The following is a 21,003-nucleotide window of genomic DNA, read 5'->3' as shown; positions in this document are numbered from 1 at the left end:
TTATCTCTTCGGGTGATACACAGTCAGATAATTTCAGAATAATTGCGCAGATACGTACCTGATATCCGTCTATACAATCGCACTTGCCGAGGTAGCACGATCCACGTCCGGAGCAGTCATTCGGACACGTGGTGGAGACACCTTCGGCTTCCGTCACGACCAGAGTAACCTTGTAAGGCTGCAACTCGTCGTTGTACACGGACAGGAACCAGTCGCCGGTGTCGAAGTACTGCAGCAGACTGACGTTGACCATCAACGGCTCCACAATGGTCCTCTTGATGAGCACGTGTTGATAGGACGCGGCCGGCTGCGCCGCGCGTTCCACGCGAACGTCCTGCGGGCTGCTGGACTGCATAAAACTGACCGCCTCCGCGGTGATGTCCCTCTTCAGCCTGTGGACCACCCTGCCACCCTTGACGAACTCCACGAAATCGTACTGCGTGACGCTGGGCGCGACGTTCCGCCTGCCGTACACCGCGAAATTCGCGCCCCACGGCAGGGTCAGGTTAAGCCTGATGAACGCCGGCTGCTTGTTGCGGAACTCCGTGTTCCAGAAGTGATACGGCTGAATAACGGCGGAGTGCGCGACGTTGTAGGCCTGTAGCTCGAGCACGGCCGGCCATTGCTGCGCCGATTGCTGGATCTGCGGGTCGCTCTGCTGATCACCGGCGCTGTCCGCGGCGCTCGAATGCTCCGCCGTGCTCGTCGGCAGGGATTCTGCGAGGGAGAGACGCGAAGATGGTGACACATTCGATAACATAAGTAGCATAAGTCGTTAAGAAAGTCGCGAGGCAAATAAAATGTTGTCTAGCATAAAATTTAGTAATATCTTTTTATGAAAAAAGAAAAAGTCTCTTATTTGTCTGACTTATACCGCACTGCACGACGACCTGTGCATTTCAGTTGCAACATAATAAACTGTATGATGTGTAAATTTGATGAGTGAACAATTAAGAAAAAAAGATTATATTTTTATTTTTAAACGTATCATTTTTGGAAAAAGATATAAAAAGAATATTATCAAACGTTTATTTTAAGCCGAGCAGAGCTCACGCTCACGATCTTTTTATTGTGGCTTTTTATTGCTCCATATTCCTCGGTTTATTTCCATATCAAGTGCGTCAAATGTACCTCAATTGTTCAATTATCTTTCGGAATTGGTACAGCTCACAGTGTGAAATCTTTACAGTGAGTGACATTTGGATGCGCGGCGATATATAGTCCTCGCTAAAGATATTATATTGATGAAACGTTCATCCACTCGCGCTTCCCAAAAGCAATTAGCGTATGACGCTGTACGCGAGAGTATTTACATCATGCAGAGTAGATGTAAATTAATACCGCTCGATATTTACCTTCTGTGGGGATCTGCGTGGATATCGAGTCGTGGATGTGTGCGTTTTCGTGAGTGACAGCTTTGATATCTTGAACCAGAATGCAGTTAGTGCTGTCTATCGGGCGCATAGAGCTCACTGCTGGAAAGTAAACAAAGGGCATTCGTTTTAGGAATAAAAGAAAGGATGAAACTCCACCGCGTGCGCGCGGAGATGCCTCACGCGCAATCGCGCGTAGACACCAATGTTATATTTGCAACGTACGACTGGTATTCTAGAGGGTGAAATGGCATTGCCCGCGCGCGACGCTTTTATAGCGTCAGGAATCAAGAACGGCTTTAGTCGAACGTCTGGCAGCGGCCTAATGGGTTCATAAATTCGGACAATCGCTTTCGAATTACGATGGCACACTAGATTTCCCCCATGACAACCCGACCTTCCTGCTCGAGTAACTTTTAAAGCAACGTATCCGTGTAATAAAGTTCGAGGTCTCTTCGGCTTGAATCACGGCTTGTATCGAGCGTACGATATTGCTTCATCAGATCAAGAATTCTGAAATGGCGCTATAATACCCTTGTATCGTTTATATATATGGTATTCTTTTTATAAGTTCTAACAAAATAGCGTGACAAGCAATGATCAATTCGACGAGTCTAACTAATATAGCCAATGACAAATGATTATGATGATTTAATATTTAGATGGAGACCCCTCAAAGACCAATTAATATCGGCCGATATGATCCGAGATCCAATTATGTTGATGCTATATCAGTAGTTATCTGGGAATTTCAGGTCATTTATATTAATGTTTTCTGAGCGATAAGTGCAAGTTCGTTGAATTTAAACGCCATGATAAATTTGGCAATAAAACCCTTATCCGTGGCGGGATATTGCGGTTTAATTAATTATCTGTCTCGTGCGCCACAAGCGCCACGAATTAATTACGCGGTTTAACGAGAGTTTTTAAAAAAGAGGCAGACCCGGGCCAACGCAACCCCCGCCTAACGACCTCTTGGCTTATCAACGCAACAAAACATCGATAACGCGTAATTGAATTCGCGTGTTATTGCCGCGCGGGTGATTTGACAAATCGCGATTCGCCGATACACTCGGCGCCGATATTTAATGGACGCGTTTTCGCGCCCCGCGATTTGTCGCATCGCGGATTGTACATAAGCTCTCTGTCGTGGTAATAGCACTCGTTATTGCGCATCGTTTCTAGTTGTAATTGCCATTGTGTGCTGTAATACATTGTTATTTTATTATATCCCCACAGCTTTTCCCCAAAGCACGCGGAAAAATACAGCGGTAAATAAAATGGAGACCAATATTTGGCTTTTGATAGCGAGAGAGATAGCGCGCAAAAACGCGTAAAAGTTTAAACTGAATAATTTAATAAATGCAGATTGTTCTAATTTTCCCCCCAATACTTGTCGCAACAACTTGTCTTTGGCCATAGAAAGGTCTTCCGTGCAGACGATAGTCCTTGACAAGTTTCTTCGAGGTAAAGAAGCTGCGCGATACGTGCGAGACGAGGGGGTACGCGTACACGTGAAAGTCTTCCGTGTGTGTACACAAGCGGGCGCATACACATGACGCACACATGTACACATGTACGCACGTCAGACCGGAAATAGGCGAAATGACCGGAAAAGAGCGACTATTCCTTCGGGATCGACGTTGCCTGGCCGCCATGTAACTATCGCTGAAATTGAGTTGCAGTGAACTGTGAATGACCTTATTTCGCGTATATGCCAGTCAGCGTGGCATCGTTTTCGTTCCCGCTTCACGTCGCTGCAACTCAGCAATCCAACTTTCCACATATCGCACACTCGATGTCTAAAAAAATCACGCAATAACTTCGATACACCATTAAACATTATAGAAAACGGGCCAATTATTTTATACATTGGAAATATGTAAATACGTGTAGTATGTACTGAAAATAAGTATTTTTTAATATTCGATACATAATACAGAGCCTTGCCTCAGCCTTTCTCAATTTATCTTACATAGACTTTATTTTAGCAACGCTTTAATATCGCAGCCGTTCCTAAAATATTTGACGTTGTAAATTAGGAATATAGCGAATGCAAAATGAGCTTGCACTTGGGATCTCTGAGTAATTTAATCTACCGGCAGCTGCGACCTCTGAGACACGCTGTATGCTTAACCGTAAGGACAATACTCCGAAACGAAGTCATCTCAAAATCCAATATATGGATCGAGGGACTGCCAAGTTTTGATGATGAGCCACCGGAAATTTAAAATGGCCATAATGCGAGCGGTCGTTACACCACCAGTCTGCCTCCTTGCTTTCGCGGGGGGATGGAAAAGGCGAGCGCGACTGTGAAGGACAGCGGGCACGTTCACGGGGGAAGGGGTGAAGGAAGGGGGTAAAGGAAGGGAGAGGAGAAGGAGGGGCGCAAAGGAACAACTTTTTCAATTATATACCCCCGGATCGATAGAGCGATTCATTCCCGAGAATGATTCCCGGATTATCGTAGGATTATCCCGCCGCCACCCCGGCCGGTCCGTTCTACCGCCCACTTCCGCTCGTACGTTATAATGAAATGTTTACAATCGATCCGTCTACCCTTTCGTTCCGATCCGGCGAAGCGTGAGTCCAGACACGACAGCGTTATCGAGCTGCCTACAATGTCGTTATTATTGACGAGTTAACTATTAATGGCGCAGTAATAATGTTTTCTCGCGGACAGGAAACACAAGCGGATGAATCATATTACGGTTTTTTAACGACAAACATCCCATTAAAAATTGTTATTTCAACGTTGTGTCAACAGTTTTCAATCATAATTGAAGGATTTTTGCACGAGAGATCTGAAATGAATTCTGTACGATGGTCAAAGTCCATTTCGCGAACGTATTAAACTTTATCATCCGAAGATGCAGGGGCCAAGGGGATTTGACGGGAGAAGGAAGGGGCCGCATTGTGTTCCGCGAATCTGTACAGCATCTCCCCCCCTCCCTCTTTGGTTCCTTTGTCGAGATATTCGCGATTGCGAATAATCTAAAAATTACGCTTATTACAAAAATAAATGAAAGACGCTTTCCATGATTTACAAATACACGCTTGTTGAAAATAATTACAAATGACAAACAAGATTATATATAGCTTTACTCTCAGCTTCGGGACAGTTTGTCAAGAGGAATTAACGTGGCAACGGTTTCGTTGATGGTCATTTGTAAATGAAACCGTGGAAGAGGTCCGCGTCGGAAGTGGCTTGTCGCGAAACGATTTTAGCCCTATGAGGGCCACAAGCGAGCAAGCAAGCAAGCAAGCCGACATACGTCAAATTACCGAAAAGCAAGGTAACTCGCGTGCATGCAAAATTCGTGTGTTCCGGAGCGAGGCCGAGGGACGAAACGAGGAGGGAGGGTTCGCGCACACGGCTTCGTGAGTCTCGCAGCGTGTGCGTGTGCGCGCATATACCTATAGTCGCAGTGTGTGTGTGTGTGCGCTCGCGGCGAGAGAGGGTAGACGGACCTGCAACGACCGTAAAAGAGACGCGAGCGCGAGGGAGGACGGAGAGAGGTAACGCCGGAGCTGCGGGGTAGTTTGGATGCAGTAGCAAACAGGCAGATTGGATTCCAGACTCGATTTACTGGAATGCAGAAATAACAGCTGGCGAGTAGAGTCTCCTCGAGGCCGAGAATCGACTTTGCAGTCTCTACCATCTCCCCCCCCTCTCTCTCTCTCTCTATCTCTCTCTCTTCCTGCGACACGCAGGACGGGAGGTGGAAGAAGAACATGGACGCCGAAGTCGGGGTGGACAGTTCCACCAGGAGAAGCGGAGGGGTGTTACATAGATTCGCGGAACACATTGCCCAGCTACTCGCATCCCTTCGTTCTCCCGTCAAACCCCCTTAGTCCCTGCGACTTCGGATGATGAAGTCTAATACGTTCGCAAGTCGGACCGTGATTATCGTACGGATTTTCGGATTTTTAGCGAAAATGCAAAAACACGATTTGCGTGAAGGCGGAAAGGGGCGGAGAGGGAGGAAAGCAGGTTCCTTTCTGTTGCGCGCTGATAACAGGCAAGCATTAATTCCTCTAATCGGACTCGGCACCGAGTGGAGATGCAGCGATCTTCAGGCCCGTCCGCCGCGTATCTTCGGCCTCGCACCCCGTTGGCTACTGCATTAGCATAACGGACCTGGTGGAGCCATTTTCCAAGACCTTTTTGCAGTAACGTGATAACCTAACGTGGTGTTCTTTCAACGTTGATCTTAACGACGCGGATCAACGAGGGGACGATTTGTCTTTCGTTTTCTTGCCGCGAAAGCTCGTTAATAGAGCCGGCTACCAACGGCAAGAATGTCGTCGTAGTGTTTAGCTTCAATAAGATTTCACGTTTACACACATCGCGCGGTTTTCGCCACGTTGTTATTTATGCAGCAAAGTTTACCAATGTTAGCCGTAGGGCGTACCGAGGTAGTGCGCCGTTAGTTGCACGGATATCGATTTGTCGGGTAGGCCATTGCCCTGGGAAATTGCCCGATTCGTTTAGCAAAGACACGTACTTTTAAATTCTGACAATCTGTTTTCTCTCAGCAAATATAACAGAAAATTTGAAAATTTTGAAATCGATGATATATTTGAGAACGTCAAACGCACACACACACGCTGACGTATTGTTGTTGTTTGAAGTACCTTTCTGCAGTGTCTCCTGCGACTCCCTGTTACTGTTATTAACGGATAGAAAGGCGTGGTATCGATTCATACACGAATGCGTTCACCCTTTTCCCCGACTCTGTGACGCGCTACGGTGTGTAGTTTCTCAACTACGAGTGTTACGGGTAAAACGCACCCCATGCCACGGAAACGCTTCCTCGCTATCGACGGGCAATATTTTTGCCTCTCCCTAACCGGATGGAGCCAACCACTCCGCGTTAAATGAACCATTACGCTGGCAATGTTACGCCGTAGCTACGCTTCCTACAGAACATCCGGACTTCCGCCGTTAAACAGTATTTAATTTTCCCGAATACGGCTATATACATCGTTTGCACACGATCAAAGTATTATTCTGTTCTACTGTTATGATTATAATAATAATTCAACAATAAGAGAACATAAATTTAAGATTAAAAGCGAAACGATAGTAAGTGCAGGAAAATGTGTTTATAAGATGTTACATTTATATTTCCTTTTCACATATTTCCTTTTTATGTATATCATGTAAACATTCTTCTTTAACAGACAGCAGACATTGTGAAAATAATTTTTTTAATGCAGTATTTCGAAAATCTATAAAACAAAATGAATTCGGTAATAATCTCTTCGCAAGAAATGTTTCAACATAACATTTAAAATAAACCGGATTTTATAACTCAAAACTGCTTCTATCATTAGGAAATGTAGTGTTTAAAGGTCAATCGTAAAATAATATTGCTGCGGTAATATTACGTGCACCGACATTGCAAGAAAAATGTTAATGTATGCATAATGTGCGAACAAACGTAATACAGCTGCATTGTATAATATTCCGAATAGGTTACTTTCTCTCTTTTTCTCGTAAGAATTTAATTAATTCTGCCGTCCTTTTTATTAATTTCATGCTTTGTTCATCTGACCCTGTTTTTGTGTTTATTAAATTTCGTGTATATTATCTAAACCGCGCGACCGCATAAAAAATTGTTATTACGGCACATCGAAAACGGAGCCTTTTTACAAATAAATTAGTTTGCCTCGCTCTTAGCAATTTTTTTTTTGTCTTTAGAAACCCGAGCGAAAATACGAATTTTACGTCCGCTAATATTTGTGAATCTCATTTAGTTATGATTTGCATGATTACGTGAAATTCGTCATGCCTTCACGCGGAATGTTATGGTGTCAGTCATATGTATAATCCCCCTCTGTGCGTACAGGGATTAGCATGGTGCAGTAATGCCGACGTTCCGATGGATTTTAGCATTAGGTGGGTTGGGTTAGTCGTAACCAGATTTGCAAGTTAATAATGAATTATTGTACCGTGAATTTCGGGTCAGCCAGCAATAGAATTGCGCGGACTATCCGCCGCCGGCTATGTTACGACTCGGACGTGCGCTCTGGGACTAATAAAAACGGTTCATTCAAATTTACATTGAGGCAAATATTATTTATGAAATAGCTGCATTAAATAGCTGTCCCTCATCCTCTTCGTGCATTACAGATAAAGATCTGGTTACATCTTTATAGTTCAGCTTCAGTTCACATTAATCTAATCAGACATTCATTCAATCTAAAATCGGCTGCGATATATTCGGCGTAGCGGAGCCGCACGATCGCGTTCGAAGCTTCAAAATAAAGTTCGTTGAAAGGGTTTAAGGCGACGATCACTTACCAGCAAAGTACGCCAGCATCGCCGTCAGCGCCACGGCCAAGAGGATCAGGGCGATCGAGAAGCATTTCCAGGAGCACCTGTGCTGACAACGTTTGTCGATGTGAAAGCGCGACGGCGAATACGGGGAGTAGTGCGGCACCGCTGCGGCACGAAGCGGAAAACCCGGCATCACCATAGCCTGGCCTTGCGCGCCTACTGTGGCGGTACCGCCATTTCCGGCGCCGCCTAAACCGCCGCCCAGTGAGCCCACCGTCACCTGCTGTTGCGGTGGCGGAAGCCTGAAACAACAAGAAATAACCGAGATGTTAGGATACGCGTCTTAGAGAGACGAGATGGAAGTAACGTTATATCGTGAAACCGCGCATGATTACGCTCCGCCGTAATATACACGTGTATATATGTGTTAAATTACGCAAGATGATACGTCTTAATCAGGTTACCTCGGGTCACCTCGACGAATCGATCGTCGCGATTAATACCTGCGCGAGATCGAATGATCGGCCGACGATGACAAATCGTCCGTGCGATTGCGAATCAGAATGGAGCCGAGACGTCGATTAGTATCTCCCATGTGTCTTGGTTACTGCTGATTATTAGTTAAATTCATGCCGATACTCGTCGGCATGTATCGGTGCGGCGCGTCGGGGGTAATAAATGGGAGAGTTGACTGCGCGTACGCGCGGGCTCCGCTTGATCCGACGTCGCTCCGAGGGCAATACGCACCGGCGATAAATCGATGACCGGTATCTGTTCGGCGCACGTGTGCCAGGCGGAGGCGACGGCGATCGCGTCGTGGTACATAGACCATCGGGGCATCGGCAACGCGCGTCCGGGGATGCAGATAACGCCGTGCTTATAAAAGATGCAGATGCCGCCATTAAGCCCGACATGGCAGGCCGCGTGTGCGTGTGCCGTATATCGCCCGCACGAGACGCACGGAAACCCGCGGGCTTTTCGGGGAATGACGTTCGCGCGGGGGTGACCGGCGAGGTTCAGGCCCTACCCGTCGGACCCGTGTCAAGGATTTTATTTTCATCATCGACGATATTTATCTTCGTCCCCCTCGTCGCGAGGCACCGGGATAAGCGTGGCCAATAGCCGGACCGGATGAAAGGCCAACGTCGAAACAGGGATTTAATATGGTGCCTAGGATAAATATAGTTTTCCGATAATCATGCGGACTCATGAATAGCATTATGCGCGCGCCGCGGCTGAAATCCCGTAAGAATAACTCGATTGACAGTACGTCTCTGGTAGGGACGAGAGGATAGAGGGAAGGGCAAAAGGGGAGGACTTGAAGCCAGACCAGAAAAAGGAAACAAGCGGGAACTTAACAATGCGCCGCGGCGCCAATATTGGATTTTCCGCTTAAAAATTCACGTAGTATAAAGCCCCGAACACGAGGCGCGGCTGCTTGAGAATCGAATGCTTACGAAAAATCTCTTTCGAGTCGGTTTTACGCTTTTGTCTATATATATACACAAAGATATTAAGGATTACACGTGTCGATTGCATCGAGCATTTGTATAATTAATATACACACATTTCTATTTCCTCTAAAAACAATTGTACATGAATCAACAATATTTAAGTGTAATATCTGACAAATAACTGATTTGTAGCAATATACACAAAGTATACAGATTAAATAAATTTATATTTGAATCAACAAGATGGTGCATATGTAGTAACTATGATAATATTAACTGTACCGTTGACTTGCTTTAAGTATTTTACGTAGTTGCCGTACTTAAATTAACAGCATTACGCGTGTCAGGTGTTATAGTTAAATATTATTGAATCATATGCATTTTTTGTGTTTAGAGGAAATAGCAGGTTCGACGCCAGTTCGAAAGCAGTCAGAACGTTGGGATTTAATCCCGAACTTATCGCCTTAAGGTAACGTTTCATTTTCACGGGATGTAAGCGAAGTGATTTAAAGTGGTTTAAAAAGATATTTCCTGGAAGTAACACGATATATCGATCGTGAAATACTAGTTGTCTCCAGAAACGTTGAAACAGTCGAATGATTTTCTTTATTTATTCAGCAGAAATCAATTCGATCGAATGTTAAAATTTAGTTTCCTCTATTCTCATAATTCCAAAAATATAGATATTTTAAGAATAATATTTTAATCGTAAGTATAGAACAAATTACTTTTTTCTTCAGAACGTATCTAATTTGAACGTTTATTTCAGTTTGCAATTTTTCATTCTCTTTAAACTGCGAAAGATTTGTCAAAGAATGATAGATGACATGAAAGAAAATTCTAAAGATAAGCTGTGAGACAGACATCTTGCAGAGTTTAGAGATAAGCGTTTCCATCATCCCGGCCCTTTGAAGGAATCCGTTGAGATGTCATGTATGCCGCGCGTAATTTATAAGTTGCTTAATAAACCCCGTCTGTGACAAATACCATAAATAATCACGCTTAGATCCCGCTTCGCGATCCTATAAATGTCCGCTCATATTTTCTAGAGCAGGAAGCAATCAGACATGACGTGAAAAAATATCACTGGCAAAAGTCCCGGGCGTTCTTACACGGCGACGCAGAAAAAAAGAAGATACGCGCGAGAGAAGAAATCCCGCGTAATAAATATTACTTTTTCCTCTGTATCATTAACTTAGGAACGAAGCGGCGTAAAATTAATTTACTAAAAGTATCGGTGTGCTCAACGTCCGACAAAAATCGGGGGAGGAAAAAACTTAATGGCGAAATAATGGGAATTTTTTTTTCTAAGTTGGAAGATGGCCAAAGGTAGTCTTACTTCATCTCTGAATCGTCCGCGCGACTAAGTAGATATATTTCAAATATAATTCAATTGCAGAAATAATTTAATAAAAATATACAACTTTGAATAGAAGTTTCAAGAAGATTGCGCACAATTCTTCTTTTTATCTACTTATAGTCGTCAACTAATTTAAAAATAAATGTTCTGCCAGCAAGATCAATAGTCCAACATAAAATAGCTAATAAATGTTTCTATATTTTTTGTTTTATTAATATTAATAATATTTTCTTTGAAGCTTTCTTATATGTATACATTACTCTATTATTGATTGAATTAGTTTGCTGGAAATACTTTTTCTCTTTTACTCATTAATTAACTCTCATGATTAATTTATAACGGTTCGCGATTACTTCCGTATTCCGCTAGATTTCCCGAAGTGAAGCTCTAGAAATTTTTTTTCTGGGAAATAAATAAATCTAACTCCCTGACCCGGCTAAGAGCCTCCGGATAGATGTACGGCGCTCCGGTCGGGACAACTGGATTCTTGATTGCACGTAACAGACAAATGAAGCGAGGGGAGTGGCTGAAAACAAGATAAACGAGGAAAAAGGAGAGATAGCAAAGCCGGGGATAGCACTGCGGAAGAACGGAGTAAGCAGCAATTCGGCGTGTTCACGCCGTGGCCCCTCTCCAAGCCGGGTTAATCCATTTGTGCGAGTAAATCGGTTAGCTGAAATTGGGTTATATTTCCTAATCGATACGATGGATTAAGTTACCGGTTGGTCCGTCCTCCGCTCGGTCACGACGTACGGCTCTTTCTTCGCTAATTATCGTTAGTAGCGGCGAAGGGAACGTGAGAGAAATATGAATTCCTGCCGAAGCTTCAACGGAAGATTACACTACTATCTTACAATTAGCTGTATCACATTTGAATGCAAACGGCATTTCTAATTATAAAAAGGTGTCGCTACGCAATTTTTTATCTATCGCAAGAATTTACGAAAATTCTTCGAGATTGCCGGATTGCTCGGGAATGAGAAATTGCAGATCTCAAATCCCTCTTCCCTTTGATTCAAACGGTCTGCGATTTTTCTTGTGACAGCTTAATCTAACTCGGGGAGCGTAAGCGTAAAGCTAAAGCGCGAAGTTGCCGCGGCACGACTTTCGGGAAGGAAGTTCGAAAACGTGCGGATGCTCCTTTAACCAATGTAAAAGTGGGTCGAGGAGCGCCGAGTTTGATCGTCAGCAACCTGGCCGGATTACGCAGTCCCGCTGCGAAGTTAGGATGTTCCTGATCTAAGTTAAGTCGTAGTCCGGTCACGAAAGAACCCACCGTCGCTTTAAGCAGGTAGCTACTCCAACCGGGCAACGTCGATGGCAGTGGACGTGGATTGTATGTACGTGTACAAAACACAAAACACCTCCACCGATTAAACCAATTGGACGGCTGTCTGATATATTGGAAGTTAAAGAGGTAATTGCGAGCGGCGTTGCTGCCACATATTGAGTTGAGTGTCGTCTGAGTGGAAGATTGGACTGTTCCAGCTGCGCGGGCTGAGGATAGAATCGAGCGTGTGATCCAATTATGATGTAACGCATGTTCCATCGCAGGAACGATTGGCAGCGACGAGTGCCTGTGTATAGTTCCTACACCATTCCAAACTTCGAAAGCTACCCAGTAGTGTCACGCGCCCTTCATTGGCGTTTAACGGATGACGGGATGGTCTTCGAAAGAAATGGAAAACGCGCGTTAAGACCGATATTAAATATCGAGCAAATATCCGAGTGAAGTCCACTCTATTCTCTTTTCATTTTCGATGTACTTTATTAAATTAATTATTAATTTAATTATTAGTTATTAAATTATTAAAGTGGGACGTATATATAAGTTTATCTTTAATTTTCTTCTAATTATTCATTATTTCATCTGTCGAATTGTTCGAATTTCAATCTCTTTCGAGTATGAAAAATAAGACAATAATCCCGCAGATAAGATACTTATCTTTACATTTTTCTGCCACTACTTTCATAGGTTCCTCTCTACATCTAATAATGAATACATTCCCTATGAAATCTTCAATAGTCATCTCTTCCTCTGTCCCTTTATAAATTCTTTTGTTCGAACTTATCTATCATCTGAAGTGATACCTATACCGTAGCGACGTTACTTCGGGTAGCCCCCGACCGCTAGAAAATAATAATGGATCCTTCCGAGAAGAGGCGTGAAAAATTTCGGAGGCTGCTGATACTCGATCGTTTGTCACGAGCGGCGCTTATCTGCGATCTCCCCCGAGATCGCGTAGCGCAGACGAAGCGCGTTCTAAGGTACGACGATTGTCGACGTTGAGGAACGTTACCGTGGGTCCCGTAGGAGGTACACGTAGAAAGAATCCTAATAAAAATCTGATACCCCGGTCCGCGCGCGGGTCCAGCCAAACGCGTTTCAAAGGGAAGATAAGGTGACAGAGAGAGAGAGAGAGAGAGAAAGAGAGAAAGACACAGGTAACACGACGCGCCGCAGTTGAAATTGAATCCCACTCTCAGGTGAAAAATTACGATCGTTGCTAACACGCCCGGGGGATAATGAAGTCTGCTTTCGCAGCCATTGTTCCGCGGAGGGCACGTCGGCGCGTAGCTGCGCGCCGAGCCGCGCCTTCCGACAGCCGCCGCCTGCTTTCTCGCCGCTAGCGCGACGCCTCTAATTATTAATTTCGGCCTTTTAATATTAATTAGACGCGCGCGGGTCTGGGCGCGCAAGCGAGCGAGCGCTCGCCCGTGCACGCGCACGCGCACGCGCACGCGCGCGTACTATGTGCCGTAATGGAACGGCGTGATTACGCCGAGATTATAATTTTAATCGCTCGATTACCACTCCGAGATAGCGGGAGGGAGAGAGAAAGGGAGAGAGAGAGTGTGTACCGCCTCGCGGCGCGGCGGCGGCGGCGGCGGCGCAGCTCTTGTATGCGTTTCTCGGCACACAGTAATAATAAGTGCGATACCACTGAATATTCAGAGTGACTGTGCCGCGAAGATTCCGCGGTATTACGATTTTAAGACTGCAAGGCGCCTCGTAAACTACGCGCTCGACGTCAAGCTTTATGTCTATTATCTTTAGCTAAATTTCACGTTTGCGTCTGGATATTAATTTTTAACGTCATCATGGAGAATAGAATGTTTGCCGCGAACGGAACACGAGTTATTTTCCAATGAAAGATGGATGGGAAACGCCATAGATCGCGAGATTTGACGAGAGACCTTGTCAATCACTTCTTGACAATCCTGTCAATCTTCGTGTACGAAGAAAAAAAAAGTCGATAAAATGGGATGAAAAGGACGGGGAAGATTTTGGGCTTAGCTACAAGTTGCTTCATAAGTTTGCATTCACGAAATCTTCCAACAAAATAGATCCTCGCATATTTTTATACATCATGTACAAACTAGCAGCAAGCCCAAGTAATACCTCTGCAAGAAGTTATCAGATTGCTCCGGGTGAAATTTATGTCGCAATATCATTTTTGAGGATTTTCTCATATTTCGCATAAAGCTACCGTAAGCCTGAGTAATATCGTGAAATGAAATCTCCGTGAATGTTTCCCGCGCGGTGAAACTGATATGCTTCTATGGATATACGTCTATTCGTGCGTACGCGTCGCGCGCTATATGTACGTATCGTTATATTAAACTAATTACAATCGTCAAAAATACTACCAAATGCTCGCTCTCCCGCTCGCGAGATAAAGCAATGATAATGCGCTGTCGAGGCTAAAAGCTTTTTTCCGTAAATCCCACAGTTCGCGAGGGAGTTACGATCTCTCCGCGTCTATTGCCCTACGGGCCATCGCCACTATCAGGCGACGACAGTCGTCCCGGTCTCGCAAGGCTGTCGTGCGAACGATCGGTAAGAATGGCGGTGTTAATGGCCCGGCCGCGGTTCTAAACGAGCGCGAGACTCGCGCCCATTGTGGCCGCATACGAGCGAGTAACGCGAGGGACATGCCGGAGAGAGCTAATGTCAGTCGTAACGTTATAAAACGCGACACCGAGCAGCTGGCTACACCCCGCCCGGTAATACAATCCCGCGTAAATCCCGTGCCTCCTCTTCTTCGCCGGCCGTGCGCCAACCAGTTCCCGTGGTTTATTGCCATCCGGCATCGTGTTAAAAGGACACCAGCTGCGCGCGCGTGCGCGCGCGCCAGGGAGAACGAGGGCGCGCGTCTGTGCTCCGAGTGCTCCGACACGCAGAAATCGGAGTCCGTGACGATATCCCGATAAGAGAAGACGAGAGCATTGGCGAAGCTTCGCCTCCGATTGCTTTATCGCTATGTAAAAATCTCGCGGTCGCAAGAGTTGCACCTCGTACTTCTGTGGAGTGTGGAGTCTCAAAAAGGGAGATGAATCTTTAAAATATTTTTTAAAGTTTTATTCATGATCAGAAATATGTAATTTATCTTGGTACTTCAATTTGCCAGTACGGGTCGCACAGAGAACCATGTCGATTTTTGCACGCGCATATAAGCAAAATAATTCCGTGCTTCCGGCAATTAATGTATAGTAGATGATCTAAAAGAGAAATTAAATCTAACGAACGTCCAACTGTCGGCGCAGCAATCCCTAAATTATCGTCTCTAAAATACGTTGGGTTGTTCAATCATTTGGGATTTTATATTGTTGATACGAGTAAATAGAAGACAATGACAATGAAATGTTATATGAATATTGCACTATAATATAAATAATAAACATGAATTTAAATCGAAATTATTTCTTCCATTTATTTAATCTTGTGTCAAAATTCCTCCTAGATTTTTATTTTGAGATCTTTTGGCGGGCAAATACTTCCTCCCAAAATTTTCCTCGGACATCGTTCCGTTTTATCGTAGACAAAATCTGAGGTCGACGACTCGTCGCGCTGCATAATTCCGCGATAAAGATTCTTCCGCCGCGAGTCATCGACCGCGCACCGCCGATTTGTACGGGGACAAACGTGTTTTCCTCAGGTCGTATTTTTACGGCGATCTATTATTCTCTCCCGAAATAATTTCCAACTGTGTGATAAATATATAAAACGGATTAGACGTGATTATTACAGTGTTCTCCTGTTCTCTTCATTTTGCGCTGCAAGCCTCATGCTCGACTTCTGGCTGGGCCATTGCCATCGATTCCCGCTTACGCGACATTCAGGAGTCCTCCCCGGGAATTTTCCTCGGACATGACCTACTTCATCGCAGACGACGTACGAATTTGGCGATTCATCTCGCTGCATAATTCCGCGATAAAGATTCCTCCCCCGTGCCGTCCACCGCCGCGCGTATTGTGGCAAGTTTGCTCAAGGGGGATGATGCCCCATGTTTTCCCCGCGTTATCTTTAACGCGGCGATGCATTAGCCTCGAAATCACTTCCCGAGCGGCTTGCTGCGACTGCGATTGCGAGACTGCGAATCTCGCCCGAGCATCACTCCGTGCCGAGGTTCCGCGAGATAGAATCGCGCGAGACGTGAGAGGAATCCCCTCGGCCTCTCGTAGACGCGGCGCGGCGCGGCGCGGCGTATTCGAAGCGAAAATCCAATCTTTCTCGAACCATTCCGGGGCCCATGCCTCGATAAGGGATGTCATCTCTGTTTCCCTCTCCTCCTTCTTTTTCCTCTCCCCGCGCTGAACGTCTCTCTTTATCTTCGAATTTCCGTGTCAATAGTTCACCGATTTCTCCGCAAACCGCCGTCGCTGGAGACTCCCTAATAAAAATCACGAAATAATATCCGCATGATTCTGATTACTTTAGTTTCACGTTTCAGCAAAACCGATAGTTTTCAACGAAAAATGATAACTTCGCGAGGAGAACTGCACTGCGAAAAATCTCTAAATATTGTATTACAATGCATTTTCTGTTCCTCGACGCTAAATCCTGGCGAGATCCTGTCTCGCGTGGTACAAAGGCGGAGTATGTTTTTACATTCTTTAACGAGTTCGCCGCCATAAAGTTTATTTCCGTCGAGCGGGCTCTTTCGAGTGAAACCTGATCGGTACAATCTTCACCGATGCAATTACCTCGGGTCGTGCGTCAAAGGTATCGCGCTTTTTCGTACTTTCCTACGTATTATTACTCGGAAAGCGAACTTACATATTTGAAATCGTGAAACAGAAACTTAACATAGTCTCGATTCTTCTTATTAAAATAAATTGCGGCGATTAGGCATGTATTCTGCGTACGTGGATCCTTAATACCGAAATCGCGAGCGATACTCGCGCGTGTATATCGTCACCAATACGCATACATCAATACTGCAACCACGTACGTGGACGTATGAAAAGTACCTGGTGAGAAAAATATCATACGTGCCCGCCGCGATCCATGTGGCGGCGTGCTAGGGCGATTGTGCGTCCCTTATTCCGCTTCTTTATTGCGAGCGATCAGAATTGAATAATGCAGTGGACGCGAGCCGGCGGAAGCGGTTCTGCATCGAGGAGCAAAAGCTCTGAACACCATCTTTCCGTACATACGGAGGAGAGATATACGCATACATATATATATACATATACATATATAGACGCCAGACACGTATATATATATACATATATATAGATATATATAATGCCCAGGAATTCCAGGTATATACCAGAGGCGGAGATTTGTTCCCCGCCACGTATATATGCGAAAGATACGATGCATATTCTTCTCGCACAATGCAAAGGTTGCTCGATGCGTCGAAAATATCGACTTTTGCGGGGTGCGCAAATTAGCCTTTAACAGCCCGAGACGAACGGACGAAATTGCTCACGTGATGCGCATTCAAGGCAGATTACACGTCAATCGTTATCGGTTAATTGTAACTTTTTAATTGATTCTTCTAATTCCAACGGCAGAGAGAAAGAGAACCAACGGGCGATTAAATTTACTACGTATCACATAATTGACTTTTGCGAGATGAAAAGTCTGAGTTTAAGTGATAATAATCAGTAATTATTGCTGGCGTATCTTCCTTTCTTTCGACTTCGTGTCAACTGGGATCGATACTCCCAACGTTTCATTTCCCCGTACAAACTTCAATCCATCGCGCTGTGAAATATACTCGATACAATCCACACACACACACACACACACACACACACACACACACACACACACACACACACACACATAATCCATCCCTCAAATATCATCGGCTTGGCCATGCTTGTCGCGCAACTACCAAGCGTGCAATTTACAGACATTAATGAAATTGTTTCCCATATGTATTCGGAATTATTAGATACATAAACATATACACAATACATATGTGTACTTTGAGACCGATTCGATTTCGGAGATATAGCTTAAAAATGTGCTGACAAGTTTCGTTCCATTACACGCAGTTTTAAATAGAAAATAATGCATTTTAAAATACGATACCAAATATTTAACGTAATGAAACGTAAACGAGATGAAAGTACTGATACATGTTTTATTAACCGTCAAATTTCAGAATCATATTATTTTAAATGAATTTAGTCAGTTATTGCTTTTAAGCTAAGGATTACTTGCATGGTTGTTTGACACATGTCATTTACTGTCGAAAATAAGAGAACTGCCGGGACGCGAATTTTTACAGCGTAAACTTGAAACGCAAAGATACATAATAACATCTAAAGTTGTATGCAAAATATTACGAAACATCTATGTTGCAATGTTAAGATTTTCTTTCCTTGATAAACTTTCTCTCTCTTGTGAAAAGTAGACTGTTAAAGAAGGTCAAAAATAACGCTAAATTTGTTGCGAGTGCTAGTTGCGAGATTAACTTGATATAAATGCAGCGTACTGTTCCTTGCGAGGAAGCTTTCAAGTTTTCTCATTATGACAAACTCCGTTGATTTAACAGCAACGGTCTGCGTAAAACATAACAAAGGGACATACCGCGCACGTTTTTATCATCCTAGTACAGGAATTATACGCCATGTAAAAGGCAGATATACTATATTCAAAATCAGAGTTTGTTCGCGTAACAAACGCGTCCCTCGCATACATTCAGTAAATGAATATGATATACGAGACGATTATTTCAATCCTTCTGTATGCCAGAGATAAAATCGTAACCGGAGAAAATACGATGGCCGTTTTATTTTAGAAGATATAATAATATAAAAGCGGAGTAGGGGCATAATTGAAATTTCAACGCGAAGAGCAAGAATGGGAAAAGTTTAATTCTATCATGATTAAATCTACTAAAAATTGTTCCTACGGTAAAGTCGATTCCCCTTGTAATCGCGCCGTTGAGTTAAATAAACAATGCCGAGAAATTAATCGATACAATATTCATCAGGCGTGTTGCTCTCGCAGAAAAGTTTATTTCGCGGCTAAGAAAAATAAACCATTGGAGTGTATCATCGCCGCGAGAGAAGTTTTCCTCGCGAAACGAGCCCTTCGTCGAAAACTTACGTCGATGGTTATCGCGCGAGCGGCGCGGTACGCGCGCGTTATGCGTATATATTAGCGGCATATCCCTTAAAAATGGGATATGCCGCTCTCGACCTTTATGGATCCCATCAGACAGTAACGACGTACCGTTCCGGCTTCCAAGTCGAAGCACGTCTCGCGACTGTCGCTCGCGACACAAGGCGCTGGGGTGATTCGAAGGCGCGGCTAGAGATGATCGGTCGAGTCGGGAAAATCGGGGAAAGAAGGCGACGGCCCGGTGGGCCGGGAGTCCGAGTCCCCGTGTGTGCGGAAGCCGTTATTGCAAGACACGGATGGACGATATCCGGGATACCGGCGTAGGCGCAACGTGGAGGACACGTGGGGAGAGGCTTCGACAACGACGATGCCAGCTGCGCGATCGCGCGCGTATATACGGCAACCCGCCCGACCTTCGCGCCGACTTCTCACGCGAGCGCGAACTTCTACGCGAGCGGAATCGAAAGGGTGCGGGAGAGGGAGAGGATGGATGTATCATCCTCACGCCTCTTCGCAAACTTTGGCAACATTCGATCATCCTCTCGGGCCCCCTCTGCCCCTCTCCACTAGCTCCCCCGGCAGTGGCAATGAACCGCCTGTCGCATCTCTAACGGCGTGAGTCGACGTGAAGTCGCGCCGCGCCGGGGCCGAAGAAGAAAGCCGCGAACCGACGCGAAGATGAGGGGGAGAATATTACACCACGTGTGCCGGTAATAAGACCGCGCACGTGACGATAATGCAAAAATGTCCTCTCACGGCTCCGTTCGTTCCCCCTGTCTCGTTTCCCCTCTTCCACCGTGTTTTCCCTTGTCGTCTCACCTCACGACGAAGCTTCTTCACTCCCCTCCCCTGTGCCCGCCACGCGTTCTCATAGTTCGAAGAGCGTTGGTGTTTTCTGCACTCAAGCGATTAACTTTCATGCGACCCTTGCGACATTCGATTAAATTGGATTTTTTTTTAATTTTTTATTCGCTTATTGGATTCGAGTCTTAAGTGAACGCGAGGAATAAATGGAGCTTAAATATTCAACTATTTACCTGTATTGCTAAAATAAAATTGTACGACAAAGTCGATGGGAGGTCAGGGAAAAATAAGAAAAAATATAAAAATGCGAAAAGAATGGCGGGAAATTATTGAATTATTCATACAAATGGCATGATCGATTCCGGTAACAATATCGCCATTTAATCCTCTAGGTTAATTTTCTATACGGAAATTATATAATTATCTCGCGGAATATTTGTATATCTCTCGCATAATTGGTCGAACGATAGATTAAACAGTATATAATTTAATTTTGGATGTAATAATCGACTACGCGCGCTGTTCTACTACTCGAAAAATTCATGTTTAGCAGATGAGATTTTATGAAAAAAGTAAAAAAACAAAACATGTTTTGTGTGTACTTTATTTATATTTAATAAAGAAAAAACATGCGACAAATACATATATATAACGCATGCAATTTTTGTTTTTCCAAAAATATTTTATTTAGTTAGTTATTTTATGTAGTTGTTTTTCAGTAAAAAATATCGTTTCCTTGAGAGACTCTGTTTAAATATATATTTTTTTAGGCGTAAAAATGCACACGTATATTTATTCTCATTTTACATTTCTTCCTGAATATTATTCGAATCCACGACAACTGTAGATACATAGCTGTCGCATGGTACGTACAGAATAGTATAATTCTACAAATCGGTGTCTTCCTCTTTCTTTTAAGAAAAATTGAATTAGACAAGCAAAGAGAGAATATTTTGCAGACGCGCGGCGGGCGCGGCGCAAGATCTCCGATAACTCTAGACTCGCACGCGCGATATCGCGAGACGAAACTCCTAAATGTCTTTTTCGTTATAGCCAGCCGCCCCATTGGATCCTGAAATCGACGGCGTCGTCGGTCAAGCGTCGCCCCCGAGGCAGAACGGAGAAAAGTGGAAAACAAAGCGTGGAGCGTATACCATTTGATATTTTTAGTCGGTCCACAACACCGCGGAGCCTTCCGCCGCCGCGCCGTGCCGCTTCGTTCTCATCCACCCTCACTTCGGCTTTTTGTTCTTGCGCCGTGTCTTTTCGCTCCACGAAGGCGGGACTCAATTTCATCTCGGGACGAGGGAAAGAATAAGAGAAAGCGAGAAAGCCCGGCGTGCCGGGTCGCGACGTAA

General features: G+C 44.6%; 1 protein-coding gene across 6 annotated transcripts in view; it reads right to left on the bottom strand.

Moving 5' to 3' along the window:
* Ten-a (tenascin accessory) overlaps positions 1–21,003 on the bottom strand; it is a 561,949-nt gene that overhangs the window by 28,318 nt on the left and 512,628 nt on the right. For all 6 annotated transcript variants that reach the window (XM_071780078.1, XM_071780079.1, XM_071780081.1 and 3 more), the window contains 3 exons: positions 7,684–7,961; positions 1,356–1,475; positions 59–717 (listed from right to left, as the gene is read on the bottom strand). In XM_071780078.1, coding sequence (XP_071636179.1) covers positions 59–717; positions 1,356–1,475; positions 7,684–7,961 — 1,057 coding nt within the window. The remainder of the gene's footprint in view (positions 1–58; positions 718–1,355; positions 1,476–7,683; positions 7,962–21,003) is intronic.

The sequence above is a fragment of the Temnothorax longispinosus genome, chromosome 6 (genome assembly GCF_030848805.1).
Source record: "Temnothorax longispinosus isolate EJ_2023e chromosome 6, Tlon_JGU_v1, whole genome shotgun sequence".
Taxonomy (NCBI): domain Eukaryota; kingdom Metazoa; phylum Arthropoda; class Insecta; order Hymenoptera; family Formicidae; genus Temnothorax; species Temnothorax longispinosus.
Note: the sequence above shows the minus strand (reverse complement) of the source record. Positions and strands in the feature narration are given on the sequence as shown.